We start from the raw sequence: 27,924 nt of genomic DNA, 5'->3' as shown, positions 1-27,924 counted from the left end.
ATGTAGATCTATCTAGCCTGCACTTTGGAGTAGTTGAGTCGAACAACAACATCAATGCCTTGAACCGATTGCATCATATTCAACATTTGATGCAACTATATTAATTTAATTTAATTTAATGTAATCTAGACTATAGTGTTTTTCTTTCTCCTTCAAAAGAAGGCATTTTATAAATTGTCTCTAGTTTATTGGGTTTTGACACACAATTTTTGAAAGAGAATTAAATTGGCCAGTAGCGCTCATTCAAATCTCATAAGCTATTTTATTGAATGTATAAAATCTCATAAAACGTTCATGATAAATCATAAAATCCATAAACTTTAATAAGTAATTGATAACAAGACTAATAGTTTACAAAGAAATTGAAGTGTTCATCCTAAATACTCCATGTTTCTGACCAAATTATTTGATAACTATAAGAATATTTCAAAAATAGAAAGATGTAATTGGGCTATCAAATCTCTAAGTTGTCTAATAAGTGATTGGGCCTCATCGCCAAAGACATAATTCACAGTACTATAAAATACCATCTCATTAAGAGTCACAATCTCAATAATTTTGAAGGCCCACTCTTTTTGGGCCGCAGGGAGTGGGCTTGTTTGAAGGGCTATTATCATAATTAGCTAGTTTAGGGTTCTTGCAGAATCCTCTATTTAAAACCTATGTTTTTTCACCACCATCATCAAAACATACTCCGTCGAATTCTTGTTCATTCAAAAGCAATTAATTTTCGTAAATTGTTTATTTGTTATTATTTTTGTTTTTTTTCCCGAATCTCCTCTAATCGTAATTGATGAACGGGACGGTATCTTGATTCCGTCTCGTCTTTGAGGAAGAGGTATAACAATGCCGGCGAGATATCGTTTCATTCGTCATTTTCTCCGTTGACGATTCGATTGTTGCTCGTCCACATTTTTCGAATATTTTGCACGATTTACACATTTTAATTTCGATTGATTTTTGACGAAATGCCTTCTTTCTGCCGCTTCGGAATTCGATTGCTACTTTAAAGAAACCAAAAATTTATTCTTAGATCTAAAATATCTAGTCATATATTTTGATGAATTTCATTTCAGTTGTGCATACGATTTTGACTGGATATTGAGTTTGAATGTTTAGCTCCTAAATATATTAACAGAACCATTTCTCGATTCCGAAATCTGATATATTTTTTAATATACTTGTAGTACTCCGATTAAACAAAATTTATCTTTTCCTATAAAAAATTCGATTATATTTTGAACTCCCACCTCTCGATTCAAGGTTTACCCTTAGGGTACCAAAATATGTTTTGATTCAATATAATTATATTCTAACACGTCAATTATATTTTGACATGTCATGTTATATTTTGTTGGTAATCATATGATATAGTAATAACAAATGAAATATAACTATATTTTGTTGCTGGTTGAAAAAATTAAACCACTAATAATAATTAATTTTGTGCTATTATATAGTAGTATTTATTTTATCAAGTGTCAAATTAGAATGCAGTGTATAAATTACCATAACATGGCAGTGTTTAATATACCAACAAATTGGAATCCGGTGTTTAAAATATCAACCGAGTGGAAATTGGCTAAACTGCTGAATCGGACTTTATATCATGGATATTTTGAAATGGTTAAATTGCACTTTAATTTACGGATAGAGAACATGAAATGTGTATATTTTGTAAATATTGAAAGTTTGGGAACATGATAAAATCTGTGGTTTTTACTAGTGATGTCTAAGTTGGAGAACTGTTCATAATTAGAGAAAAAAAGTAATTAGACAAAAAAAATAGTATAATTAGGCTATTGTTTGATGAATGGACGTATAGGAGACAAATTAGTGAATCATGTTACTAAAAACGAAAATAAACTATGAATGAACCAAAATGAAAAAAAGGGAATGAACATTAGTTATGGACAGAACAAGCATCTTTTTATAAATTCCATATCTTTTTCCAAAATGCATGAATAATGTGAGAGAAGAGCATTGCAGCAGAGATGGAATAGTGAATTGCCTTTCTTCTATAATGAAAGGATAGATGAACATAAGCACATATCCTTTTCTATGAGGATTTACTTATTTGTATCCTAATAATCTGATTTTCCGGGTGCAATGCCTGCGCAGTCGGCTTCAGGCAGAATACAGCCTGCGTCAGCTTCCAAAGCATCACCGGTGCAAGAGTGGGGTGATCGGAGATTACCATGGGTTTGGCATGCCTTCATCGTCTTGCAATGTTCCGCTTCATCTTCTCTTATGTTGCAAAATACATCATACAGATTTTCTGGAATCAAGAAACAAGATAGCTTCTTTATATACTAATAGCATAAAACGTGTATTAATATCCTTACCTATCTTTGGTCGCCGAGTATTGGGAGGTCTTGAGGTTTGGAATTCATCTGACAACGTGGCGCAACACTTTCATAATGGTGAAACTTAACGAGTGCAGCTTGCGAAGGTGTACTTACCAAACAAGTACATGTCATCTCCGGTGTAGTATCTCACTGCAACTTCAGGCGCAGGCAGTCTCTTCAACTCGTCTACAAATGGACGTATATGAAAACAAAAGTCAGTTGTATGACTGTATTGCAAATTACTCGACACTTATGGGGAGCATAAAGCAGAGGTAAGAAGACTATCATGTTATGACTGCATACCTCCTTGGCTCTTGATAAACTTGTCATAAGTTTCAAAAGCATGACTCTCCACGCATTCTGAGAAGTGATCTGCAGAAATTAACCGATGTTAAATAAAACTTAACCAAGTAGCCTTTTCTAGATGAAGGGAAGATGTCATAAATTGTTCAATACGCAAGGAACGCTATATATGTATATGAGGGTATAGATACGAGAGTCAAGAGTGAGTGAAAGGTTGTGAGACTTTATAAATCGTTTAAGATCAGCTGGTCTGAGCTCTAGGGGAACCCGCTAAACTAAAACATGTTTTCAGAGATCATATGGAAGTTCAAGTGCTCGCACATTCAAGTAAAACGAGAAGCCAATTCATGGCCAGGAATAAACGAATTGTTAGCATCAAACACTTACACGCCATTCTTGGACTCAATACGTATATAAACACAGTCATAAAATAGTAAAAGGCCGCAATGTGTTGAGCAAGGAACCTATCAACCCACCAAGAATTCCCCCCTAATTCCTGCCAAGAGAAACAAATTTTAACTCAGTTAAGGAGGCTAAAGAGATTAAACCAATTACTGTCCAATTGACCTTACCAAAAAAGCTCAAGCGAACAAAGAAAACGATAATAACGACCAGAAAAAGTAAGGTAAGAAAATAAATAGACAAGCTGTAATAACGTGGAGACTAGGTTGATAACGCACTCAAATTAATAGACAAGCTGTAATATCGAACCCTTTAGTGCCTATATAAATTACGTGAACTACAAGTGAATTTTCTCAACATCACTCAAGACATCTCAATGGATGCATCTTACCAAGAAGAATAAATACACAGCGAGACCAAATGGCAGATAACAAATAAAGAAAGCCAGTAGAGGAATATTACTTCCATAATAAGCAAATGATGCATCTCATTCCAACTCTCAGCAAAGTGAACTTTCAAGTAGTCAGCTCGTCGCCACCATCCAAAACTCTCGTACATATGCAACACAGACAGAAATGCTGCCACAACACGAAAACAAGATCTCATTAGATAAAGAAAATTGAATTAAATTATTTACTCAAAATCAGTAAAAACTGTGTTCTGTAATGAAAATGAGATCGGTGATATGCACAAGAGTGACATCTCCAACACATCAATGATGAAATTGCATATTCAGTGCTCTTCTCTTTAGCTGAACATAATTTAATAGCAATATTATCTTCATTCTAGTATCTAAATCCCAACACATGTCAAAAACTCAAAGTCAACAAAAGTACGAAGATTTTAACCAAAATCTTGATGTTATATGTACATTCTGAGTGTTCTTTTAAGTACCACACAGGCGAGAATCAACCAAAGAGTTCAAACTACGATATCAACAACTATGAAGTGCAAAGAGTCATTACCAAAATAAGGAACCCTCGCAATGGTTTCAAGAACATAAAACCTTGCATAATCACGATCATGGTACAAAGTGTCGAGGATCTTTATCACCGATTCCTAAAATTGTAAATGGACGTAATTATAATCTGAAGACAGAAAACAATTGCCATAAATAGTACTGACACTAGAATTATAGCAAAAGAATACTTCAACAATCATATCAATTACACATGTCTTCGATTATTTAGATCAACAAACATAAACATTAGTAGTAAATAGATATCAATATATACTCACCGTGAGAAGAATATTAATAGACTGCTCCAATTTTATAGTCCACTTCTCCAAACCACTGGAGGGCGGGGCACCATCACTTGGCGACGCGCCATATGTCCCTTCCTTTTCCGGGAAGCCTTTCGGATTAAATGATTCCTCCACTACCACTTTTTCTTCATCCTCTTGCAATATTGTAGCTACAACTCTAACCAACCTTCTACTTTCAAATAAAAAAAAGGACACAGTCAACACAGTGTTAATCAGAATCATGATTCCACTGATGATAATGCCACAAATTGAATTATACATCAGATGATAAAGGATTCATTTCCCCTTTATATATAAAAATCAAGCCTCCTTCAACATAACTAATAATAAGAATGTCAATTAGAAACCCCCAAACCCCCCACTAAAGCAAATCAATCGCCTATATTTATACCATCAAAAAATTTACTCAAGGAAACTAAAGTTTACCTGGACGGGCGTGGTTGCGAGGCAGAGCGAAAATTGAAATCGGAACACAGGCGAAGAGGGTTTACGGAACAGCAGGAAACAGAAGAAAATCCGAAAGCGTTGGATTTGTGGAGAAAGGGCGGCGAAATTGAAATTCGTGAAACGTGAAGGGGAGAAATGGAAACCGCCATTACTTGCTTCTATCCTAGCTTGCTCATCTAAAGTGGGTCAGCTATATATTCAATTCAAACGACTCAATCAATTCAATTCAAACATCAATTCTGCAACCCAAAACGAAAATAGCTCAGTCAATGTCAGACAAATGAAGTGCGAATATTGGGGGCGACAACACCTCGGAATATATTGGATTTTGTCTAATTAATTCGAGATATTTGATCATACTTCCGCCGCCAAAGGCCCAATTCGGGCTTGGATTATGGGCCTTTATTCTTATGTCTGTTGGGCAATGATTTGGATATTACTGGGCCTTATGTTTTCTGCAATCTATAAGAGAAGTTCCTTTTGTAGTAACGTTTAACTATCCAATTTTCATATTCAATATTTTAAAGAGGTAGCAAATTCAACATTATTTATTGAAAATAATATGTCAATAATGTTATTTTAACTATGATTTCCAATTTTCAAATTCAATATTTTTAAGAGGTAGCAAATTCAACATTTTTTATATCAATAATGCCTCAATGTGAAGAATGTCAGCATAGTAAAATGATGTTCCAGCATCACAAGAGACAGTGCACAATCTGGCCTTTGTTTTGTCTATGACAAAAGAAAATTTATTCTTAATTTGTTAATTGTATGAAGATAAGAGTTGCATGGAAATAATAATATGATTATTTTAAATTAAAATTACTAAAAAATTATAATTTTGTAAAATTCTTATTCATTCTATATATTTGAAAAACCAGTAATATTATGACTTGTACATTTTTTCGCAATTGTCTAATGACAAAAAATTCTGATCAATGTGACTGAGTAGTTGGAATAATTGCAAAAATACAATATGTTATAATACTACTGAATTATTTTCAACTTTATAGTAAATGCCACATTAAATTGACCAAAATTTGCAATTTTTTCGGCAAAATATTTAAAAACAAAAGTATGTAGCAATTATCATGAACATGATTAGATGATATGATACTTATGTGATATCAGGCACCTGGATATTTATACTCGTGGATCATATTTCATATGTACAGCGACCATACACTTGTTTAAGTTAACAGTAGTCGTTGTCGGAAAATCAACCTTAAATAATTGAGCACGTGTCATCATCCAAGTAACCAATGCGTTACCCCAACGCCACTCTCATCTTTGTCGCCATGCAATCCGTGAATTATAGTAGTACTGCTTTCTCCTCTTACACAAACTGAACGTCATTTTCATGTCATGTCATCATTTTCAAATAATATTGGCTTTCAAATAATCCCCAACGCAATAAATTACAACTCAATTCGCCACCTGGATTTCTCTTTACTCCCCCATTCGTCGATCAAAACAAACCTTGATTAGCATAATGCTTTATATAACAATAGTTTAGAATCCATTAAAAAATACAAATATTTCCATAATTAGGGAAGATGGAGGATGAAGTAGTAGAGATTCTACTGCCGAATAACAAACCAAAGCCCAATCTATCGCGGCGAGATTCCTGGAACGACACGAATATCGAGACGAAGAGCTATGGATCGGGTCTGAAATGGGTGTTTCTAGACTATTCTAGTCTGTGGCGAGCTTGGCTGTCGTGGTCCGTGTTTTTCGTCCTCAACATCGGCTTCCCCCTCGTATCCCACTTGGTATTCTCCTGCTCCGACTGCGACCCCAGCCACCAGAGGCCCTTCAATGCCATCACTCAGCTCTCTCTCTCCCTCTTCGCCACCATCTCCTTCCTCAGCATCTCTTCCTTCGCACGAAAATACGGCCTTCGCAGGTTCCTGTTCCTCACTAGGTTGTCTGAAGAATCCGAAAAGGTTCGCCACGGCTATGCTCACCAGCTTCATGTAAGTTTCACCAGAACTCCACATCAGTATGACCGTCAACTAGAGTCTTTTATTCTGACACTTTGACTGTCAAATAAAGTTGACAGTCTTGCTATCAAGACTGTCAACTTTATTTATTACTAGTTGAGAAGTAATTATATATTATTGTCAACTTTACTTATTTCCTGATATGGGACGTGGTTTTCACCAGACATCGATGAAGCTTTTGTCGGTGTTCGTGCTCCCTTGTTTCATGGCAGATGCCGCGTACAAAATATGGTGGTTCAGCACAGGAGGAAACCAGATTCCATATTTGTACAACATCTACTTGAGCAAGTTCATCATCTGCATCCTCCTCATGTGCTCGTGGCTATACCGCGTCTCAATCTGCTTCCTCGTCTGCGTCCTCTTCCGCCTCACCTGCTACCTCCAGCTCCTCAGGCTCGACGAGTTCGCTCAGCTCTTCGAAACAGAGTCCGACGTGGCAGCCATCTTGGTCGAGCATCTCAGCATCAGAAGAAACCTCCGCATCATAAGCCACCGCTTTAGGCTGTTTATCCTCTCCACTTTGATCCTCGTCACCATAAGCCAGTTTGCTTCCTTGCTCGTCATCACAGATCCTAAATCCAACGTTCACGTCGCCACAGCAGGGGAACTCGCGGTAACTCTACGTCTTCTGTACTATCTGTGTCCGCCAATAAGAGACTCACTTTGATTTGGCTCTGATTTTAAGATTTTTAGTCAAAAGTCAGTGGAAAAAGTTACTGGATGTGAGTCTTACTTTTATATATTAATTTTATAGTAAAATGTGAGTGAGATAAAGTTCATTGAAATGTGAGGCACATTACTAAAGTAGTAAAAAAACAAATTAAACAATTATTCACGGACGGACGAAAATGACAAATCTAATAGCAGATTTGATTGTTGCAGCTGTGTTCGATCACGTTGGTGACGGGGCTCTTCATCTGCCTTCGAAGTGCTGCGAAGATCACGCACAAGGCGCAGGCGGTTACGTCTCTAGCGGCGAAATGGCATGCCTGCGCCACGATAAGCTCGTTCGATGAAGTGGACGATGTGACTCCTCCGGCTCAGATTGCTCCGGCCGCGGCGGATTGGGATACGGATAATGAAGAGGGAGATGGGGATGATGTGTTGGATAACACCAACTTGGTTCCAATTTATGTCAATACTATTTCTTACCAGAGGAGGCAAGCTCTAGGTATGTTTGTACAGCATTAATTTGTATTTTTATTTAATTATTATATATATGTGTGTTTTGATTCTTTTGAATTTGATGATGTTGAGGCAGTGACATATTTTGAGCACAATAAAGCTGGAATCACAGTGTATGGATTTATGCTGGATAGAACTTGGCTGCACACAATATTTGCCATACAGCTTTCTCTCACACTTTGGATCTTGAACAAGACTATTGGGATTTCATAATTTTAGGAGTTACTACTATTTCAAATGGTGAGGTTCAGTTTTGGCGAAAATTACTGCTGTATTTCTCAAGGGTACGTACTTATTAGTATTAGAAGTGTAGAGATGTATGTTGTGAGCCTTTGATTTTGTTTGTAGTGAATGACATGGTATAATTAATTTTCTCTAAAGATGATAATTGTATTACTTTTTAGGAACATGGTTGTATTACTTTTTGTGTGCTATGTGATAGACTATTGTCCAATATATATATATATATATATATATATAGTACTCAAATATTGGTTATTAATAATAAAATTACATGCATATGATTGTGGGGTGCTCGTAATTCTCAGATGATATTTGATTTTTCTATATTGCATTACTATTATACTTGGAGAAGAATATATAAAGTGAAACTATTTGGTTACTTACCATACATGCATTGTTGGAATCTTGTTTTAAGATGTCCGGTCAATGAAGTTTGACCAATAATAAATGTGACGAGACATTTAATTTTGAAGAATTAAATGATATAGCGTCAATCTACGTTCCTCGTAGATGACCGTAGTATATTCACTTTCTTAAATCCGATTCCCGGTGAGTAAGAAATAGTGGATTAAAGTTGGTCACATCGTAGCTTTTGATAAAGCTAGGAGTTGAAAGTGTAGGGAGTAATTAACTAGTGTTAATTATCTCACATAGGAGATGAGACACATCTTTAAATATGTATTTATTAAGTAACTTATTACACTTAGTAATTATCGTGGACTAAGATGGGTGAAAGAGTTCACACGCGTGCACGCGTGAGAAGACAAATATATGAGTATTAGATTTTCTTTTTTTTTTTAATGTGCAGAAATGTTTGCTGGCTGTTTTGACAAGCAAATGTTGGTGTTGTAATGCAACAAATGTTGAGGGAAAGTTTTAAATTTGAGGGACTATTGCAGAAACGGTTCAAATTTGAAATTTTCTTTTACAAACTGTATTTGAGTACAATTTACGTGGGTCATAGCTGTCTGATTTTTCAGCTTACTATAAACATCATTCAATTATTTTAGACCTTTTTAAATCTCAAACAGTGACCATACTAATTATTCAACATTTTTTACTTTTAATTAATTCTCTCCTTCATTGTCTCTATTTGTTTTAACAATATGACTGATGACACATTTTATTATTCCAATCATCCAACCAAAACATTATACTAGGTCATTTTTATATTGTTTTAAGCAATATATGATGATAATAGTTTTTTTAATGAGAATTATATAAAATATTATACACAAATTGAAATTAGAAAATATAACAAAATTTCTATTGGGATTCATACAAGTGTGAGATGCAAATTTTTTGTAAATAAAAATTGAAATTTCTACAAATAGAATAAAATTGGTATAGTATCTATTTGTAGAAAATTCAAAAAACGTACAAAAAATATTAAACATTTAGCGTAATACAAAAATAAAAAATTGACAAACCAATCATCAATGACAAGTGACAATTCGCATCAAAATCTTGACTCTGGTGGAAAGGAAAACTAACGGTATCCAAATTTAAATGTTTGTTCATCAACATTCAACTGATACTATAAAAAATTCAAAATGGCATGCCAAAAAGATTACTCCAAATACGTAAGATATAGTAGTAAATTTTAAATCTTAATTGTGGGGGGAATCGCCATCTTTAGATTTTTCAAATATTCCAATTTTCCAAGTAATTAAAAGTTCATCTCATGTTATACACGATAAAAATGATATAGAAAGTAATATTAATGAAGAAATATTGTTAGAATTTTGAACACATGTTAATCAATTAAATTTAATTAACTAAATGACATGATAACTAAATTACGCAATAACTGAAGAGAGATTTTTTTAATTAAAATGACAACAAGATTTATTTAATATGTTATTAATCGAGAATATAATCATTAATTTTATTATTATGATTAGTAATTTAAATAATTATATTAAGATGTTCATAATAAAAATATGATTACTATCATAATTATAAGTACATTCTATAATTATTAATTAATTATTATCATAAGAATTCAAAATTTAAGATTATACAGCAAGCTGCACGAGTTTTGTTTAAACTGTAAAAAATTGGACTAATCGAACTACAGGGAAGAGAAAAGAGGAGAGAGGATACTCCATAAAATTGGTTACTGAATTCCCTCTTTCACGGTATTCAAATTCACAAATTTTATCACCAGCACACTACATACAGAAGCAATTCAAATTCTCGCCGAGAAATGGAAATCGATTCAGGCATGAACTTGTATTCCAAAGAGCAACACAAAATGTATCAAACTTGGTTCAACTTTGCAGATTCAGGTTCTGCCTCTTTCCTTTTCTAAAATTTGTTTTTATTTCCAAGTTGCAATGTTTCCGTCTATGGAATATTAGCCGTTTAATTCAGTTTTCTTTTGTTTACAGATCGAGACGGCCGGTTAACTGGAAATGATGCGACGAGTTTCTTTGCCATGTCAGGTTTAGCGAAACCTGAGCTCAAGCAGGTTTAGTATACTGATACGAGTTCCTCATTTTTCAATTTTCTCCGTTTTGTTTGATTTATTGTGAATAATGATTATGCTTCTCTTACTGAGTTTTTTTTATGTATTGAGGTGTGAATATCGATTTTAGGTATTATTAATATTTTAGGTGGATGTAGCGCTAGAGTTTGTGATTTTCTATTTTAGGCATTATTAATCTTTTAGCTGGATGTATTGCAAGAGTTTTGTGATTTTTCTATAAACTATTGAAGCTTACTTCATAGAAAACATATTTCTTATATTTCTTGTGTATATTTATCTTATGCAGATTGAAAGAGCCATTTACATAAATTTCTGTTAGTTTGTATAGTCTTCAATTTATTAGAGATGGAAATTAGTATTTATACGCATATCTCTAGATATCAGTAAGGAATACTGAATATGTAGAGCTATTTTCTTCTTTCTGAAAAGATCATTTAAGTTTCCACTTATTTTATACAAATGAAAAAGAACATTATATGTTTTCTTTTGAATTTTTTGACCAGCAGACAGCCTGTATCTGAGAGGTCAGCTAGTGCTAAGTTGTCATCAGCCCTAATAAACCATGTCATTTGCTCTACTGAATCCCAATGTTGTAGTATTACTGTGTTTCTGCCCTGCAATTTTCCTCTTTGTATCATCATTATTTTGCATTGTTGTAATTCTAGGTCTGGGCAATTGCTGATTCCAAGCGACAAGGATATCTAGGTCTGAAGGAATTCATCACTGCAATGCAGGTTCTAGTCAATTAAGAAAAGAACACATTGAGATTCAAAGAGTAATGCATGATTCCTGGATAACTCATATTCTGTTATTTTGTTAAATGATTCCTTTGTCAGCTCATATCCTTTGCACAAGAAGGAAATGAACTAAACTCAGATATCCTTAAAAGAACAGGCAAGTGGAGAAACATGTTACCTTTCATCAAAGTATTATAGTGGAACAATTAAGCCAGCATTATGTTATTCGTTATATTCATTTTATTTGTATTTATTCTTTCTTCTTTGTGCCGAGGACTGCATTTTATTTGATGCAACAGTCTGAATTTTGGTTATATAATTGCTAAATGATGATTGATGATAAGAGATATCTTCCATGAAAACTTCTTTTCCTTTTCTTATTTTCATTATTCCAAGATTTCTTACCTACAGCTCTTGCAGGCTATTTGGAGACACTGGATCCTCCACAAATGGCAGGTTTGAATGCCTTTATGGAAGTAAGTACATTAACCTTCTTGGTTTTGTGATTTTGTAGAAAGTATGCTCCATTAACATTTATTTCACATCTCTTACCCAGAACAAGAGTTATCAAGTATCAAACAAAAATTCTGAAACCAATGGTCAGTGACGGCTAATAAATTCAGTTTGTCAATATTATACTACTAGCATTCTTCCGAAAGATATCGCTAACACTATATTGCAGGAAACATCCATCAAGCTCCACCAAAACCAATGAGTTCGTTTGGCACAAAGTCTAATAAGAAGGTAACTGCATTTGTAGTAACCTTGTTGTGTCTATCATTCTCCTTCCTGCATCAAAACTCGTGAATAACCATATATGTGATGGCACTATGCTAAACAATTTTGGCTACAGGCAGTTTGAAATAGTTAAGGATTTGATTTCTCAAGTCATAGTGCATTTGTGCACGGAATATTAACTTAAAGTGTCTATAGAGTTTCAATCATGTTGTGTGTCTTGCTTGTGCACATATGCCCATTCAACTTTGAAGAGTAGGCTGACTTGTTGCTTTTATAAAATTATTGTGCAGAACCACACTTCCCTCAATTCAGTCACTTCAGTGGTTGATGGCTTGAAGATGTTGTACAATGAGAAACTGAAGCCACTGGAAGCTATGTACCGTTTTAATGATTTTGCATCCCCATTTTTGGTGAGTCATTTATATAACAAAGATACACATTGTGATTTCTTTTCTTGTATGCAAGTTTTTTATTCATTTATTTTATGGGAAACATTGGTTGACCATGCTTGTACTCTCTAATTTCCAGACTACTAGTGATTTTGATGCAAAACCGATGGTGATGCTTTTGGGTCAGTATTCAACTGGAAAAACAACATTTATAAAGCACCTGCTCCAATCCAGCTACCCAGGTTAAATATGTGTATTTTATGTTACAGTAAATGATAATAAAATTTATAATTGCTCCTGTCTTTTATTAATTTATACTTACACATGTTTTCTTTTTTCTTTATAGGGGCTCATATTGGACCTGAACCGACTACTGACCGTTTTATTGTTGTCATGGTACACGAAAAGCATGATCTGTTTCTATTATAATTTTTTATGTCTTCCTTGATTGAATCTAAAAATGGTGTAAGATGTGAAGTTTGTGTACTAAGAAACGGTAGAATTGAAATTCATGGTCATCTTCTTCAAAAGTAGAATTGTGCTTGCTTCTCTGTTTATACTCTTAAAATGTACTGTTTCTCATTTTTTATGCCTATTTGTTATGGCAGCTAGAAACATTATCTTAATACAGTAAGTTCACAGATTGATTTATTTATTTGGACTAGTTTTTGTTTATCTATTACAGTTTAGGTGCAGTGTATGTTGTTTGTGTTCGTAAGTCACTTTCTCTGTTCAATTTATGTTATGTTTATATGACACACTTCTTGTCGATGTCTTCAGTCTGGACCGGATGAGAGGAGCATCCCAGGAAATACTATTGCTGTTCATGCTGACTTGCCATTTACTGGTTTGACTACTTTCGGTGGATCATTTTTGTCTAAGTTTGAGTGTTCCCAAATGCCACATCCAGTAAGTTTTTCCTGTCATGCTAATGTGTATAAATATATCGAATCAAGCTTTCCTCAATTTATTTGATGCAACTTTATTTGGTTGTAGCTGCTTCAACATATAACATTTGTGGACACTCCCGGGGTTTTATCTGGAGAAAAGCAACGGACACAGAGAAGCTATGATTTCACAGGTGTCATATCATGGTTTGCCGCAAAATGTGACTTAATACTCCTCCTCTTCGATCCCCATAAGCTTGACATCAGTGATGAGTTCAAACGTGTAATTTCATCACTTCATGGTCATGATGATAAGATACGTGTTGTTCTGAACAAAGCAGATCAAGTTGACACACAGCAGGCAAGTTCTTAATCTGAGTTGATTATCATCTACAAGTTTCACAATGACTATTTATGTGTTTCTTTATGTGATTTAACTGAATAACCTATTGATTCACTTGCAGTTAATGCGAGTCTACGGTGCTCTAATGTGGTCGCTTGGGAAAGTCCTGAATACTCCAGAAGTATCCCGGGTCTATATTGGGTACACTTTGGATTCAAATCTATTTCAAAAACATGATACAATTAAATGATCAATGGTTGGACTCGCAGCAAACTAATATTAGAACCTATATGTGGTCTGTGCTCTCCAAAAATATTATAACCTATGTTTGGTCTATATGTGGTATATGCTTCCATTGACATTAATCTTCTTCTTTCCAAAGGTCTTTCTTTTTTCTACTCTCATTGACATATTAGTCTTCGTTTTCTACATCTTGGATTAAGTCTATAGCCAAAATGTCACTTTTTCAGTTCATGATTGATTTTTCATACATGATTCTACCAGATCATTTAATGACAAGCCTGTGAACGAAGCAGCTACTGGTCCTGTAGGAAAGGAACTGTTTGAGAAAGAGCAAGATGACCTCCTTGTAGACTTGATCGATATACCCAAAAAGGCTTGCGATCGTCGGGTAAGCCGAGCTTTAAATTCCTCAAAAAATGCATTCATTTTTCCTTTTGATTTGGTAATGCAATCTAATACCACTAGTTGTTTTTCTTTTATAAAATGTTGCCAGATTAACGAGTTTGTAAAACGTGCTAGAGCGGCCAAGATCCATGCTTATATCATTAGCCATCTCAAGAAAGAGATGCCGGCGTTAATGGGCAAATCTAAGGCTCAACGACGACTAATGGATAATCTTGAGGGTGAATTCGAAAAGGTACGTCTAATCTATTTTTCCCTCTCTGCTTCCCACCAAAATGCACTTGAGTTCTTTGTGACACAAATCTTGTGTGTAGATTCAAAGAGAACACCATCTCCCAGCCGGAGACTTTCCAAACGTGGAACAATTTAGGGATGTCTTGAGTCGCTACAACATCGACGATTTTGAAAAGTTGAAGCCAAAGATGATTCAAGCTGTGGACGACATGCTCGGCTATGATATTCCGGAGCTATTGAAAAACTTCAGGAACATATATGACTAGGGTCGGTAGGAAATCTTCAAGAAGGCTTGAAGTTGTAACTCGGAGATGTATTACGCAGCTCAAGACATAATATCTCTTTCTATTTTGTGGGTTTTTCATAAACATAAGACAAATCACTGTGAAGATGAAAAGATTGACAGAATATATGTTTCATTTCTTTCGTGCTTGAATGTGAAAAGTTACCTGATAAAAGTGTTGAGTTTCTAAATTAGGAGATTGTAGGAAAAGAGAGATGCTGAAGATTGGAATAAAATCAGACAGCATTATGAGCTAAATGATTGGCTGACAAACATTTTCCCTCTCTTACAAGTAAAGGATTTATTCATATTAGACTATTTTTATTCCGAGGCCACACTCACAATACAAAGGCACAAGAGATGGCTTTACTTTACACAGCAGTAGCTGTCATTACATAGTTGTGTTCAATTTCAAAAATCAAAGTTTACAGAAAGGCAACAACATAGTAAAACATATTAGCATGAATTTCCCTTGTATCTTACTACTACTTTCCACAATGTGTGCTGAGGCTCTACCTTCACTTCACCACAACCATCAAGAGCAGCTCAAGAACAACACATCTCTGGAGAATCGAAGCAACGGGATCACTGGAGCCTGGCCATCGAAGCAGCACCAGTACTACAAGCATCGTGCCTTGAGAAGAGTAAGCCTCATTTAATTGATAAAATCATCTATCATACCCCTCCAATCTGATCACATCAATCAATGACAGATCCATGGAGCTGTAAACATCATGGGGTGGGGAGTCCTCCTGCCGATAGGCGCAATCATTGCACGATACTTTAAAGAATCAAGCAACAATTGGTACAATCTTCACATCATGTCTCAGTCCTCAGGGTTCATTCTTGGCACGCTCGGATGGGGTATTGGGATAACCATCAAGAACGAACACCACCATATGAGCAGCCATGGAGTTCTTGGAACTCTAATATTTGCATTGGCTACTCTTCAGGTAAAAAACATGCACATTAATTAGTGTTATAATCAGAGACATTTGTTCACATTGGATCAGTTGTTAGGCATGTGTTTGCAGCCGGATGAAGAACACGACTCCCGGAGATATTGGATCATCTATCATAACGTACTCGGCTATGCCCTCATTGTTCTCATCATTGTAAATATATTTCAAGGTATTGGCAATCAGAAGACGCCCAAGACATGGGATTTTGTTTATGGTGCTGTTTTGGGAGTTTTGGGTGTGATTGCTCTAGCTCTTCAGATTCTCAGATGGATATATGTATAGATTATTCTCACCTTGCTATTTTGATAGCATGAACTTGGTTTTGTATTTTTTTATTTGGGGGCAAATTTGATTTAGGAGAGTAGAAAACGGTGATGTAGTAATGATCTTTCAGTTTTATTCTATGCATCTTTATTCAATTCAACAAAAATTTGCAATGTATTCATGGAGTTATATTTTAGTATATCTTGAATCCGTATAGTTTGTCGCTAGCCGAACGGGGTCTCGCTGACCAGTCAGCGAGTCAGGGGGGCGACGCCCCCTTGCCTGGGGTCCGGGTGCGTGGAGGGCCCCTGGCCCGACGCTATGACTCGTCGTTTGTGTGCTTATTTATATAGAAGTAGGGCGCATAATTCTGTACTCTGAAAAACAATCTGAATACAATATGTTCTCCGTTTCCGCCCGTGGACGTAGCCAACGCAACGTTGGTGAACCACATAAATTTGTGTCTTCTTTACGTTTCTGTTTACCTCGATTACACAATTGCTCTATTCTGTCAAAACATTATATGGTTTAGTAATCGTTATTAGTATGAAATTTTACAAGTAAAGGAACTTGGGATTTATTTAATCATCACAATAGTACCACTCCAAATGTAAAACATGCGCCACTATAATTATGAGCATTACGACTTAACAACAATTCTAAATTGAAATTCTCTTTTAATGGGCGTTTGTATTTGTAGGGATCAGACTATCACCCACGCGACTGATTTTATACAATTAAAACCTAGCTATTACAACAGATATAGCTAACTATCTCGGACCACGCACTCCTTGACCGGATGCGCCTCTGGACCACCGAGAACCTGCACACTCAAACCCTAGTTAGTACAATAGGAAAGATCCTCTCAGATCTGGTGCAGTAAGATCAAAGAAATAGAGCAGATTCAACTGGAAAACACAATAGATCAAGGATGTGGCTCAGCCACCCGCCAATAAGGCAGATCTATTCTCCAGAACCAAGATCCAATGAAGCACAGAAGGTTTCTCAAGTGATTAACCTCACACACCGGATACCAACCCCAAAACACTCCTCAATACCGGATCTAACCTCTCACCGAACAGATCTCACAGAAACCTCTCAAGAAAGAAACCCTAGTTTCTCCAAAACTCAAGCAACCGAAGTAGTTGCCATCTCCAACACTCACACAAGATCAATCACTCTAAAACCATGAAAGATCACCGTGGAAACAACCGGAGATCATCAGAAAGATGAAGAGAGAAGAGGGTATCACAATCGTCACACAGAGAGTAGAGAGAGAGAGTGAGAGAATGAGAATGTAAGGCGGTGGAGAAGAAAGAGGGGGGTGTATATCATCCAGGAAACGGGATAGGGCAAAACACAAGCCCAATGTAGATGGGCCAAATTAATTTCCCAGGCCCAAATAATAGTCCACCATCCAGCAGCCCAATACAACCAACAGTATTGATGGATGAATTAGGTAGAATTTGTATGATTGATAGGATTTGACATTGCTTAGAGAATCGAGTTCAGCTAGGAGATTTATATGATGAACCAATGCATACTAGTACTAGTAGTATTATTAGTAATGGTATCACCACTCTCTTAAGCTTAATTGCAACATTTAATTATGAATGTAATTGCATCAAAACAACATTTGGTAAAAGTTCAAACAGGTTTTCCAAGCAAAAAATAAAAAAAAAAAAAGAAAAATGGTCAAACAAACTCCTCAAATTATTCTTAGATGCTAGTAAAGGATGAAGTAAATCGGTTAAAACAATTTACATTTCAAGGTTAAAATTTGAGTTTCCACAAATTTTATTAATAATAAATCATACAGTAGAATTAACGATTTGAATTTTGAAGGTCAAAACCCCAATTTCGGTCTTTCCCTTAAACCCTTTCTCCGCTAGTGGTGAAATTCCCGTTGCCGCCACTCTACTCCACCGGAGAATGCAAATCGCCGGCTTAGTTTCAAGATCTAGGGCGCGATGTATCGCCGACGCATACCTCTTTGCCAACCGCTCCTTATTCTCGAAATCCCTCCGCAGCTCCATTACCGCTCCTCTATTTTCTCCACCCCCAACACAATCAACCACCAGTGATGCTTTCGGGCCGAAATTGGGCTGCGTCCGGGCCTACCACGACGGAAGGCCTAGAGGTCCGCTGTGGAGAGGCAAGAAGCTCATCGGGAAGGAGGCGCTCTTCGTCATATTAGGCATGAAGCGATTCAAAGACGAAAACGAAAAGCTTGATAAATTCATCAAGACGCACGTGCTCAGGCTTCTGAAAATGGATATGGTCGCCGTTCTTACTGAGCTCGAGCGCCAGGGGGAGGTGTCTCTCGCCGTCAAGGTGAATTGAATTTAGCTCTTAGTTGTACCTCGTGCATTGCTGGTTGTACATTGTAGTGTCACTGTTTCCTTGTGCTCATACGTTGAGTCTTCTAGCGAAAGTGGTTGTGTATTCGCATTCTGATGTGCAATTCACATGTTATTGTATTGGTTGTGTTCGCGCTTGCTTAATTTGGTTTTGCAATTGGCTTGCATTTGTTGTGTCTGACCTGACATATATCTATTGATTTTGAAGCTATTTAGTTTATTGAAGTTAATATCTTTACTGATTACTTAAATATGCATTGAAATCATCATTTCTGAGGCATCGGTTATGTAAGTTTATATAGTTATGTTCAAAGGCAAAAACTGCAAAAACTTGTGTTCATTCGCCCGAATCAGGATTTATGAATCCTCATTAGGATTAAAGTAGGGTGGATGCACCAGAATGTGCCCCATGTTCGAATAGTGAGGAAACAGAGAATAGGAAATCGAACAGAATAGAAAATGATATTTCTTATGTGAGTTTTTGTGTTTATGGTCAACTAGTGATGAAGTGGAGAATATTGTTATGTAAGTTTATATCATTATGTTCAAAGGCAAAAACTTTTGTTCATCCACCAGAATCAGGATTTATGAATCCTCAATTAGGTTTTAAGTAGGGTGGATGCACCAGAGTGTGCCTCGTGTCAAATAGTGAGGAAACAGAGAATAGGAAATCGAACAGAATAGAAATGCCATTGCTTATGTGAGTTTATGTGTCCTACTGATCAAGTTCATGGACTCTATTCGAATTTCATGTGCTGCTTTGTTAACTCATATCCATTATATGTCGGCTTCTTTTTCTGCCTTTTTGTCTGACCACTCTGAAATTTGTTATATTTTCAGATGTTTAAGGTGATTAAAAAACAAGACTGGTACAAACCTGATGTTTACCTTTATAAGGATTTGATTGTTGCATTGGCTAGACGGAAAAAGATGGAGGATGCGATGGATTTGTGGCAAAATATGAGACAGGAAGATCTGTTTCCTGACTCCCAGACTTATACAGAAGTTATTCGTGGTTTCTTACAGTATGGTTCTCCTGCCGACGCCATGAATGTCTACGAGGATATGAAAAAGTCTCCAGATCTTCCTGAGCAATTGCCATTTAGGATATTATTGAAGGGGCTACTTCCGCATCCCTTGTTGAGGAACAAGGTCAAGCAAGATTTCGAGGAAATTTTTCCTGATCAACGTGTTTATGATCCTCCTGAGGAGATTTTTGGATTACGATGAGGTTTGTGCGTTGTCACTGTTGAGGTGCATTATGTTTATTTATTTTTGAGCTTTTGGTGAGAGGGTGCTGCTTCGATTTTTAATAAACCCTAATTGCACATGGCTTCATCAGAAAAGCTTTACTAAAAGTCTTAGGACACCTGGTTTTCTGTTTATAAAAAAGTTTCTTGTCTGCTGTATATGTTTAGACGGTCTCTTACCATTATCTAGTGTCACTTTGTGTTAAGTGTTTTCAGTTTGAAGATAATGTGTATATATATCCTTTTATAGACCAAGATTTTATTGTGTGCAAAGACGTAAAAATAATAGCATAAATTTGGACAATGTAGCAAACTCAAATTAATTGCTAGGTCTCCTACCTTCTTTTCTTTTGCACAGATATTAGATCTCCCATCTTTTTCTCATTTATATGCCTCAAACATTTATATTCTTTGGTTTGTTTCTACTTTTCATACAAGAGTTATAATCTCAAGTCTCAACTCAAATTGAATATAAATAACTCCAAAGGAAAGTAAAAACTATATACAAACATTTCAAGTAATATACCTGACCAGAGTGATCTGTTTTCCGATTATGTATGGTTCTATTTGAGTTATTGACTGTATTTTGGTTCAGGAATTTGGAGTGCTCTGTTCTGCTTGAACCTGCTCCTACTCCGCTACATTATGCAAGCAAGAGAAGAATCTTTGCTCATCGAATGAACGATTGGATCCAGGTTTTGCCTTTACTATATCTTAGCATGTGTATGTATTTAGGCAACATTGTGAAACTGTCAACTTCTTTAGGGGGAGAGCTCAAATTGGTACTCTGCCAACGATACTAAAATAGCAGTAGCTGATTTCTAATGCTTCATTTACTTTTAACAATGTCTGGTGTATGTTCCCTTGTTGTAATCCTATATTCACCAAAACTGAAAATGCAAAGCCCAAACATTGAATAAAGATGAAAAAAAGCATCCTTTCCTTAGTCAAAATGAGCTTATATACATGTGAATAAAAGGAAGGCTTATGAATGGCAATGAGGCAGAATAGAACTAGGGTGGCGCAGCAGGCGCGATCTGCACAAGGGGCAGGTGAATCGACACGTCTCTAGCCATTTCTCCATGCACTCAACGTGAAACGTGTGCCCACACCTCCCTAACTTGTTAACCAAATCTTTCTTCTCGAACTCCACTAAGCAAATTGAACACATTTCTTCTTCCTCCACCTCCTCCTCCTCATTGTCCACGTCGCGAAAATGTGAAACTGGGAGATCGAGATTACAGGATGGAGTCTCGTCCGGGAGTTGATGGTGGGGGTTGACGAGGAAGGCCAGGATTTTGGCGAGCAATTGAGTCGTACGGTGGAGTGGGATCCATATGCAGGTACATAGGATGAAGGTGAATGTGCATAAATGGGAGTCTGCACACATACAAATCATCTGGTTATCTTGTGTTGTCTGCAACTGGAGAGTTGGGTTTGAAGTGTGTGAGTTGTTTTGATGAGGAAGATAGGAATATGGGTTTTGAGTGATTGCCTTTATATACAGCAGAAGGGGCAATCATGCTACCTAAGTCAACTGTTATTTCTTGGGTTATTGAAATATGATCTTTATGGATTTCCCAACACTACTACTCATCTTACTAGCTATAGCTTGTTTGACTTTTGGTGCTCATCACATTTTATATTTCACTTAATCCTACCATCTGATTTTCTATAATCACACCCACTTTGAATAAGGATAAATATACATAAATTGGTACATAGTGCTTCTATATTTTAAATTTATAAACTTAAATTACAAATTAGTTTGTTATTCTATAGCTTGGTTCGAAATAATTATATTTAATACTAAAAGAATTAGCTTTTTCTTACCTTGGTAGATATTTCATTTAAAATTTTACTATTATTTTTCTAAGTGGTTGCATAATGATTTGTATGTAATTTATTTTAAATTAATATTTATAAACTAATTTTCTATGTAAAATATCTTGAATGTTCAATTATGTATGTACATTAATAACTACCCATTCACATAATTTTACATTGCTAATTATGTGCAGTCAAAATCAAGATTAGTCTAAAAACACATTTTTTTATAATTAGACTCAGAGTAACACTTGAAGAAAGTTTGAAATATTCTTCTCCAATAGTGTTGGAAGGAAGGAAGCGTAATAGAATTTCAGAAATGAATATAGAAAATTGAGTCAAAATTAAACAGACCAAATCACTGAGATTATATGAATCAAAATAGAGGATAGTGCCAACTATGCATGATTTGTATTTGCAAGTTGCAAATACAAATATTTGCTTCGTATTTCGATAAAAACATTGAACAAAGCACGTGCCATTTCGATACGATGAATTCATTTTGATACGATGAGATTCATTTTCAGGCTGATTTTATTCTGTTTTAAACAATAATTAAGAATATTATTTTTAAAATTTATTTGTAATTACAGATATTGTTAGGTTAGTGGCCGCGATTTCCGGTGCTATAATAGAGGCGTGTTGTGTTCTCTATGTCTGCCATCGCTTTTTATTAAATTAGGATTTTCGGTGTAAATATTTGAAATTATTGTATGATTTGGTTGTGATTTTCCTATGTGGATTACATTAATCACTAGGATTGTTCGTGCATGAGCCGTACACCTTATATAAACTTGTCGACTAATTTAATTAAGTAAATATTTACGAACTTTTGATATTATTTCTGATTTTTTTATATATATTTAAATACTACTATATAAATTTAGATTTTTTATTTTTTTGACAATAAGTTTCAATCAAAGTAAAATAATATGAACTATACAATTTACACACTTCGGATAATAACTTGTTTCGTAGAAAATATAAGATCAATAAGATTGAAACGGAAGTACTGAAATTTAAAAGTGAGGCAGGTGAATTGGTCTAATTAAATTTAAAATTCTATGGAAATTTAATAGGAGTATAAAAATAGTGGGTATGATTACTTTTTTTTACCAATGCTATAGTTGCCTTACATATAATGATATAATTTGATTAATTTATTTATTTGGCCCACTAAACAGTTTTAATAATGAAACTATTTAGCATATGAATCAACATAGTATTTCATTTCTATCGAAATTTAATAAAATAACGAGAATGATTATAGTTCAGTGGCCCCCTTACTTTTTTTTTATCAATGCTATAATTACCGTACATATAATTCGATTAATTAATTTATTTGGCCCACTAAACAGTTCTAAAAATGAAACTGTTTAGAATATGAATCAGTATATTTCATTTCTATCCAAATTTAATAGTAGTACTTATTAAAATAGTGGATATGATTATAAATCAATGGGTCTGTTCTTTATCAATGCTATAATTACCTTACATATAATTTGATTAATTAATTTATTTGGCCCACTAAATGTTATGAGAATTGGGGCAAAACTGCACAATCAGTCAAGCTCGGTGTTAGCCGAGCTTAATCGTGCGCGGCAGGGACTGATATACTGTTAGGTGATTGATTGCAGCTCGGTGTTAGCCGAGCTTAATCGTGCTCGGTGATTAGCCGAGCTTAATCGTGCTCGGTGATTAGCCGAGCTTGCTGGTGCTCGGTATTAGCCGAACTTAGTCGAGTTCGGTGTTGGCCGTTGTTATTAACTGATGCATAGACAAACGTGAGCCGTCGGATGCGATTAGTTAGTTAGCTTAAATGACAGCCGTTGGATTTGTTTTGGTTGTTAGATTAGTGTTATATAGAGTGAATAACCGAGCTGTGCAAGCGAGTGTGAGAGAAAGATTTTTCATCCATCAGTTTGTAATCTTCCACAAGAAATTGAATACAAGATTTCCATTAATTCTCCGAGAGTTGTTCTTAGCTTTATTCATTTTCATATCGAGTGTTTGTTCTTCTTGTTCCGGAATCGATCTTGTTGTGATAGCAAGATTGAGTCGCGTATTTGCTACCATTACAAATTGGCGCCGTCTGTGGGAAAACGAAGAAGGACGACGCATTCAACAATGTCTACCACGAAGTTCGACGTTGAGCGGTTCACCGGCGAAAATGATTTCGGCCTGTGGAGATTGAAAATGAAAGCTGTTCTTATGCAGCAAGGAGTCTGGGATTATGTCAAATCCAAGGCGGATAAGAAGGAGATTCAAGGAATGGATGCGGCGAAATCTCAAGAACTGGAATACAAGGCGTATAGCTCGATTGTCTTGTGCCTCAGCGATAGAGTCTTGAGGGAGGTTCAAAAGGAAGATGATGCCGCAGGAGTTTGGGAGAAGTTAGAGAAAATCTATATGGAGAAGTCGATCTCAAATAGATTGCATCTCAAACAAAGGTTATTCAATTTCAAGTTTTCTGACTCCAAGAACTTAGCAGATCAATTAGAAGATTTTCGCAAGTGCATAGATGATCTTGAGAGTGTGGATGATGCCATGAAAGATGAGGATAAAGCTTTGATGTTATTGAATGCTCTGCCTCGAGTTTTGAGCAATTCAAAGACTCAATACTTCTCGGAAGGGATTCAAAGGTGACTTTAGAGGAGGTATATTCTGCATTAAAGCTGAAGGGAATGCAGAAATTTGTCAGCAAGCAAATCGATCAAGCTGCTGAAAGCCTTAATGTGAAGACTGCATCAAAGAAACAATTCAAATTCAAGAAACCCTCATCTGATAAATGGAGACCACGGGGTGCGAAGGAAGGTGATCAGAAGGAGTCAAGAAGTTGTTTTTGGTGTAAGAAACCAGGACACATCAAGCAAAATTGCTTTGCTTGGAAGAAAAGACAAGCAGAAAATCACAAAGCAGATGGTACAGCAGCTATCACTGAGGAAATTGAAGAGGCAAGAGCTCTCAATGTGGTGGAGGATAGTCCATTATCAAGGCTGTGGATCATGGATTCAGGTTGCAGTTTCCATATGTCCTCCAACCTTGACTGGTTCCAAGATTTAAAGGAATCTGAAGGCTCGGTGTTGCTAGGAGATGATCATGTGTGTGATGTAAGGGGTGTTGGGAACATATGCTTGAGGATGGAAGATGGATCACTGCGAAAGCTTACTGATGTAAGGTACATCCCATCCATCAAGAGAAATTTGATCTCATTGGGACTTCTTGAGAAGATAGGTTATAGATTGACCCTTTATGGTGGAGAAATGCTTGTTACAAAGGATGGCCAGACGATTATGAGAGCTATCAGAAGTAATGTACTCTATTATCTACAAGCTGAGCCTATTGATGGTTCTGCAAATTCAACTCAACAAACCATCAATTGGCATACAAGGCTCGGGCATGTAGGAGTTGCTGGGATGATGCAATTGGTGAAACAAGGCATAATTCAGATGTCTGAGTCTGATGTACAAAGACACATTGGATCTTGTGAGGAGTGCATACTTGGTAAGAGCAAAAAAACTGCCATATGGAGTGGGCAAGCACACATCGAAAGAGCCTCTCCAATATGTTCACAGTGACATATGGGGACCTGCACCAGTGAATAGCCTTGGAGGAGGCAGGTATTTCTTATCCTTTGTTGATGATTTTTCAAGGAAGGTTTGGATAGTAATAATGAAAGACAAATCAGAAACATTCCAGAGGTTTCAAGAATGGTGTGTAGGTGTTGAGTTGGAGAAAGGAAAGCCATTGAGGTGTCTTAGGACTGACAACGGGCTTGAGTTCTTGTCCCATGAATTTGATCGATTCTGTAAAGATAAGGGGATAAAGAGGCACAGAACAGTCCCTCACAACCCACAACAAAATGGGGTTGCTGAGAGGATCAATAGAACCATTCTTGAAAGGGTGAGGTGCATGTTAATAGCGTCTGGAATGTCTAAACCATTTTGGGGTGAAGCAGCCTCTACTTGCTGTTGTTTTGATCAATAAATGTCCTTCAGCTGCCATTGAAAATCAGACCCCAGACAGCAAATGGTATGGATCTTATGGGGATTATTCAAAACTGAGGCCATTTGGGTGTAGAGCTTATGCTCACATAAAGCAAGGTAAATTGGAACCTAGAGCTCTCAGGTGTGTAATGATTGGGTATCAGATGGGAGTCAGTGGGTACAGGCTGTGGTGCTGTGAGGAAGGAAACAAGAAAGTGGTGATTAGCAGAGATGTGATCTTCAAAGAATCTGAAATGCCTTTCCTCAACAAGGATAATCAGAAAGTTCATTTTGAGGTGGAAGACCAGAGAGTAACTACAGATGTAACTCAGACTGATCTAAATGCTACATCTGATGTCAGTGGTGGTGGAGCTTCTGAAATGCAAGCTGAAATCAGAACACCAGAGAGAGTGATTGCTAGAAACAGAGCAAAGAGGAATATTAAGCTCCCTTCTAGATTTAATGATTATGACATGATGCACTATGCACTGGCAGTGGCTGAACAGATGGATTACCATGAACCTTCATCTTATAAAGAAGCAATCAGAAGCCCTGAAAAGGATAAGTGGTTATTAGCTATGCAAGATGATGGTTTGGCGAATTTTTGATGGTGATGAATACAGGAAAATACAGATCACGACACAGAGATTTACGTGGTTCGATTTACTGAGGTAAATCTACGTCCACGGGAAGAAAAGAGGGCAGAGTTGTATTGCTTGATCTGTTTTCTACAGCTTACAATACAGACTTGCTATTTGATATTTGATCTCTCGAGAACTTAACCTCAGTCTATCTGATCTAAGTTCTATTTATACATTGAACTAAGATCGTGGCTTGCATCACCACTAATGATGGTTGTGGATGTCGTGGAGGTCATGGAGACCCTGCATGGGTCCACTACCTCTTTGTTTGGTCCGCTTATCCCGCATGAGATCCTGCATGATTTGACACCACTAAATAGATCGTGTAGTGGTCATGAGATCCTGCATGGGTCCACTATCTCCCAGTTCGGTCGAATACTGAGACCGAACTGCTGAACTATTGCCGAGCAGCTTTTGCCGATCTGAGAGTAGAGCTTGATTGGTCGGCTTTTACCGAGCTGTAGGCTGGGGCCGAACTCTTTGGTAATGCCGAACTGATTGGTCGGCTTTTACCGAGCTGTAGGCTGGGGCCGAACTCTTTGGTAATGCCGAACTGATACTCTTCCTTGGGCTTTGGGCTGATGGGCTGTCACTGCTATTGGGCTTGTTTAGTCCGTACTCCATCACAAGAGGAGATTGATAGCTTGTATAAAAACCACACATGGATCTTGGTACTGAGGCCTACTGATCAGAAAACAGTAGGGTGCAAATGGATTTACAAAAAGAAGGTTGAGGCCTTCAACAACAACCATATCAGGTTCAAAGCAAGGTTGGTGGCTAAGGGGTTCACACAGAGGGAGGGTGTGGATTACAATGAAATTTTCTCACCTGTTGTCAAACACAGCTCCATCAGGCTATTACTTGCTATAGTTGCTCAAAGAGATTGGGAATTGCAACAACTTGATGTTAAAACTGCTTTTCTCCATGGTGAACTTGAAGAAAAAATATACATGGAGCAACCACCTGGTTTTGTGAAGCCGGGAGATGAAAAGAAAGTGTGTTTGCTAAAAAGAAGTCTCTATGGTCTAAAACAAAGCTCAAGGCAGTGGTACCTGAGGTTCAATGTGTTCATGCAGAAGATTGGGTTTGAAAAATCTTTGTATGATCACTGTGTGTTCATCAAGAGAAGAGGTGGAGTTGCTGTAGCATATCTACTGTTATATGTAGATGATATGCTGATCTCTGCAGAGCATAAGGAAGAGGTGGAGTTAGTGAAGGCTGATCTGAAATCTGAATTCGATATGAAAGATCTTGGTGATGCCAAGAAGATTCTTGGGATGGAAATTATCAGAGATAGAGATCACAAGCAGATATGGCTGACTCAAAGGGATTATATCAGTAGTGTGATCAAGAAATTCCAGATGGATCATAGCAAACCAGTGAGCATGCCCCTGAGTTCACAGTTCAAGCTCAGCAGCAATCAAAGCCCTAAAGATGATGAACAGAGAAGAGAAATGGACAAGGTCCCATATGCAAACATAGTGGGGAGTATCATGTACACCATGGTGTGTACAAGGCCAGATATCAGCCAGGCAATAAGTGTTGTGAGCAGGTACATGGCTGATCCGGGTATACAGCATTGGCAAGCTTTAAAATGGATATTAAGGTATCTCAGTGGCACTCGGGATTATGGCATACTGTTTGATGGAAGTAAGAATTTTGATACACAGCCTCTATTGGGATATTG

The 27,924-nt window shown here is 36.5% G+C and overlaps 5 protein-coding genes and 1 non-coding gene across 10 annotated transcripts; 5 read left to right on the top strand and 1 right to left on the bottom strand.

Moving 5' to 3' along the window:
- The first annotated feature begins 787 nt into the window (after positions 1 to 787).
- LOC121775639 lies at positions 788 to 913 on the top strand. The gene has a single exon (XR_006045184.1). It is a non-coding gene; the product is annotated as a small nucleolar RNA snoR111 (small nucleolar RNA).
- A 994-nt stretch (positions 914 to 1,907) lies between these two features.
- On the bottom strand, positions 1,908 to 5,074 carry LOC121775021 (ubiquinol oxidase 4, chloroplastic/chromoplastic-like). 5 transcript variants are annotated; one of them, XM_042171955.1, is made up of 9 exons: positions 4,746 to 5,074; positions 4,293 to 4,491; positions 4,019 to 4,112; positions 3,516 to 3,631; positions 3,039 to 3,147; positions 2,652 to 2,720; positions 2,463 to 2,534; positions 2,346 to 2,393; positions 1,908 to 2,278 (listed from the first exon to the last, which is right to left on the bottom strand). In XM_042171955.1, exons 1-9 carry the CDS (start codon positions 4,913 to 4,915, stop codon positions 2,085 to 2,087), a joined length of 1,071 nt encoding a protein of 356 aa, XP_042027889.1. In that variant the 5' UTR covers positions 4,916 to 5,074; the 3' UTR covers positions 1,908 to 2,084. The 5 variants fall into 5 exon arrangements, with proteins under 5 accessions (XP_042027889.1, XP_042027890.1, XP_042027891.1 ...); XM_042171956.1 differs by having other exon boundaries at positions 4,293 to 4,488; XM_042171958.1 differs by having other exon boundaries at positions 2,130 to 2,303.
- A 1,138-nt stretch (positions 5,075 to 6,212) lies between these two features.
- On the top strand, positions 6,213 to 8,364 carry LOC121773649. Its single transcript, XM_042170547.1, has 4 exons — positions 6,213 to 6,745; positions 6,936 to 7,385; positions 7,655 to 7,943; positions 8,034 to 8,364. Exons 1-4 carry the CDS (start codon positions 6,326 to 6,328, stop codon positions 8,168 to 8,170), a joined length of 1,296 nt encoding a protein of 431 aa, XP_042026481.1. The 5' UTR covers positions 6,213 to 6,325; the 3' UTR covers positions 8,171 to 8,364.
- A 1,905-nt stretch (positions 8,365 to 10,269) lies between these two features.
- LOC121775257 (EH domain-containing protein 1-like) lies at positions 10,270 to 15,096 on the top strand. Its single transcript, XM_042172305.1, has 16 exons — positions 10,270 to 10,491; positions 10,594 to 10,673; positions 11,357 to 11,425; positions 11,528 to 11,585; positions 11,849 to 11,904; positions 11,985 to 12,027; positions 12,111 to 12,172; positions 12,457 to 12,576; positions 12,695 to 12,797; positions 12,902 to 12,951; positions 13,336 to 13,464; positions 13,552 to 13,803; positions 13,907 to 13,986; positions 14,290 to 14,416; positions 14,522 to 14,665; positions 14,745 to 15,096. The coding sequence occupies exons 1-16, from the start codon at positions 10,410 to 10,412 to the stop codon at positions 14,928 to 14,930; spliced, it is 1,641 nt and encodes a 546-aa protein (XP_042028239.1). The 5' UTR covers positions 10,270 to 10,409; the 3' UTR covers positions 14,931 to 15,096.
- A 203-nt stretch (positions 15,097 to 15,299) lies between these two features.
- Positions 15,300 to 16,333, top strand: LOC121774091 (cytochrome b561 and DOMON domain-containing protein At5g47530-like). The gene is made up of 3 exons (XM_042171017.1): positions 15,300 to 15,591; positions 15,661 to 15,900; positions 15,982 to 16,333. Exons 1-3 carry the CDS (start codon positions 15,409 to 15,411, stop codon positions 16,189 to 16,191), a joined length of 633 nt encoding a protein of 210 aa, XP_042026951.1. The 5' UTR covers positions 15,300 to 15,408; the 3' UTR covers positions 16,192 to 16,333.
- A 1,666-nt stretch (positions 16,334 to 17,999) lies between these two features.
- Positions 18,000 to 20,756, top strand: LOC121773284 (protein THYLAKOID ASSEMBLY 8-like, chloroplastic). Its single transcript, XM_042170103.1, has 3 exons — positions 18,000 to 18,507; positions 19,374 to 19,764; positions 20,379 to 20,756. Exons 1-2 carry the CDS (start codon positions 18,106 to 18,108, stop codon positions 19,761 to 19,763), a joined length of 792 nt encoding a protein of 263 aa, XP_042026037.1. The 5' UTR covers positions 18,000 to 18,105; the 3' UTR covers position 19,764; positions 20,379 to 20,756.
- Positions 20,757 to 27,924: the final 7,168 nt, after the last annotated feature.

The sequence above is a fragment of the Salvia splendens genome, chromosome 17 (assembly GCF_004379255.2).
Source record: "Salvia splendens isolate huo1 chromosome 17, SspV2, whole genome shotgun sequence".
Lineage (NCBI taxonomy): Eukaryota > Viridiplantae > Streptophyta > Magnoliopsida > Lamiales > Lamiaceae > Salvia > Salvia splendens.
The sequence above is the reverse complement of the archived record's forward strand: the minus strand, read 5'-3'. Positions and strand labels throughout refer to the sequence as shown.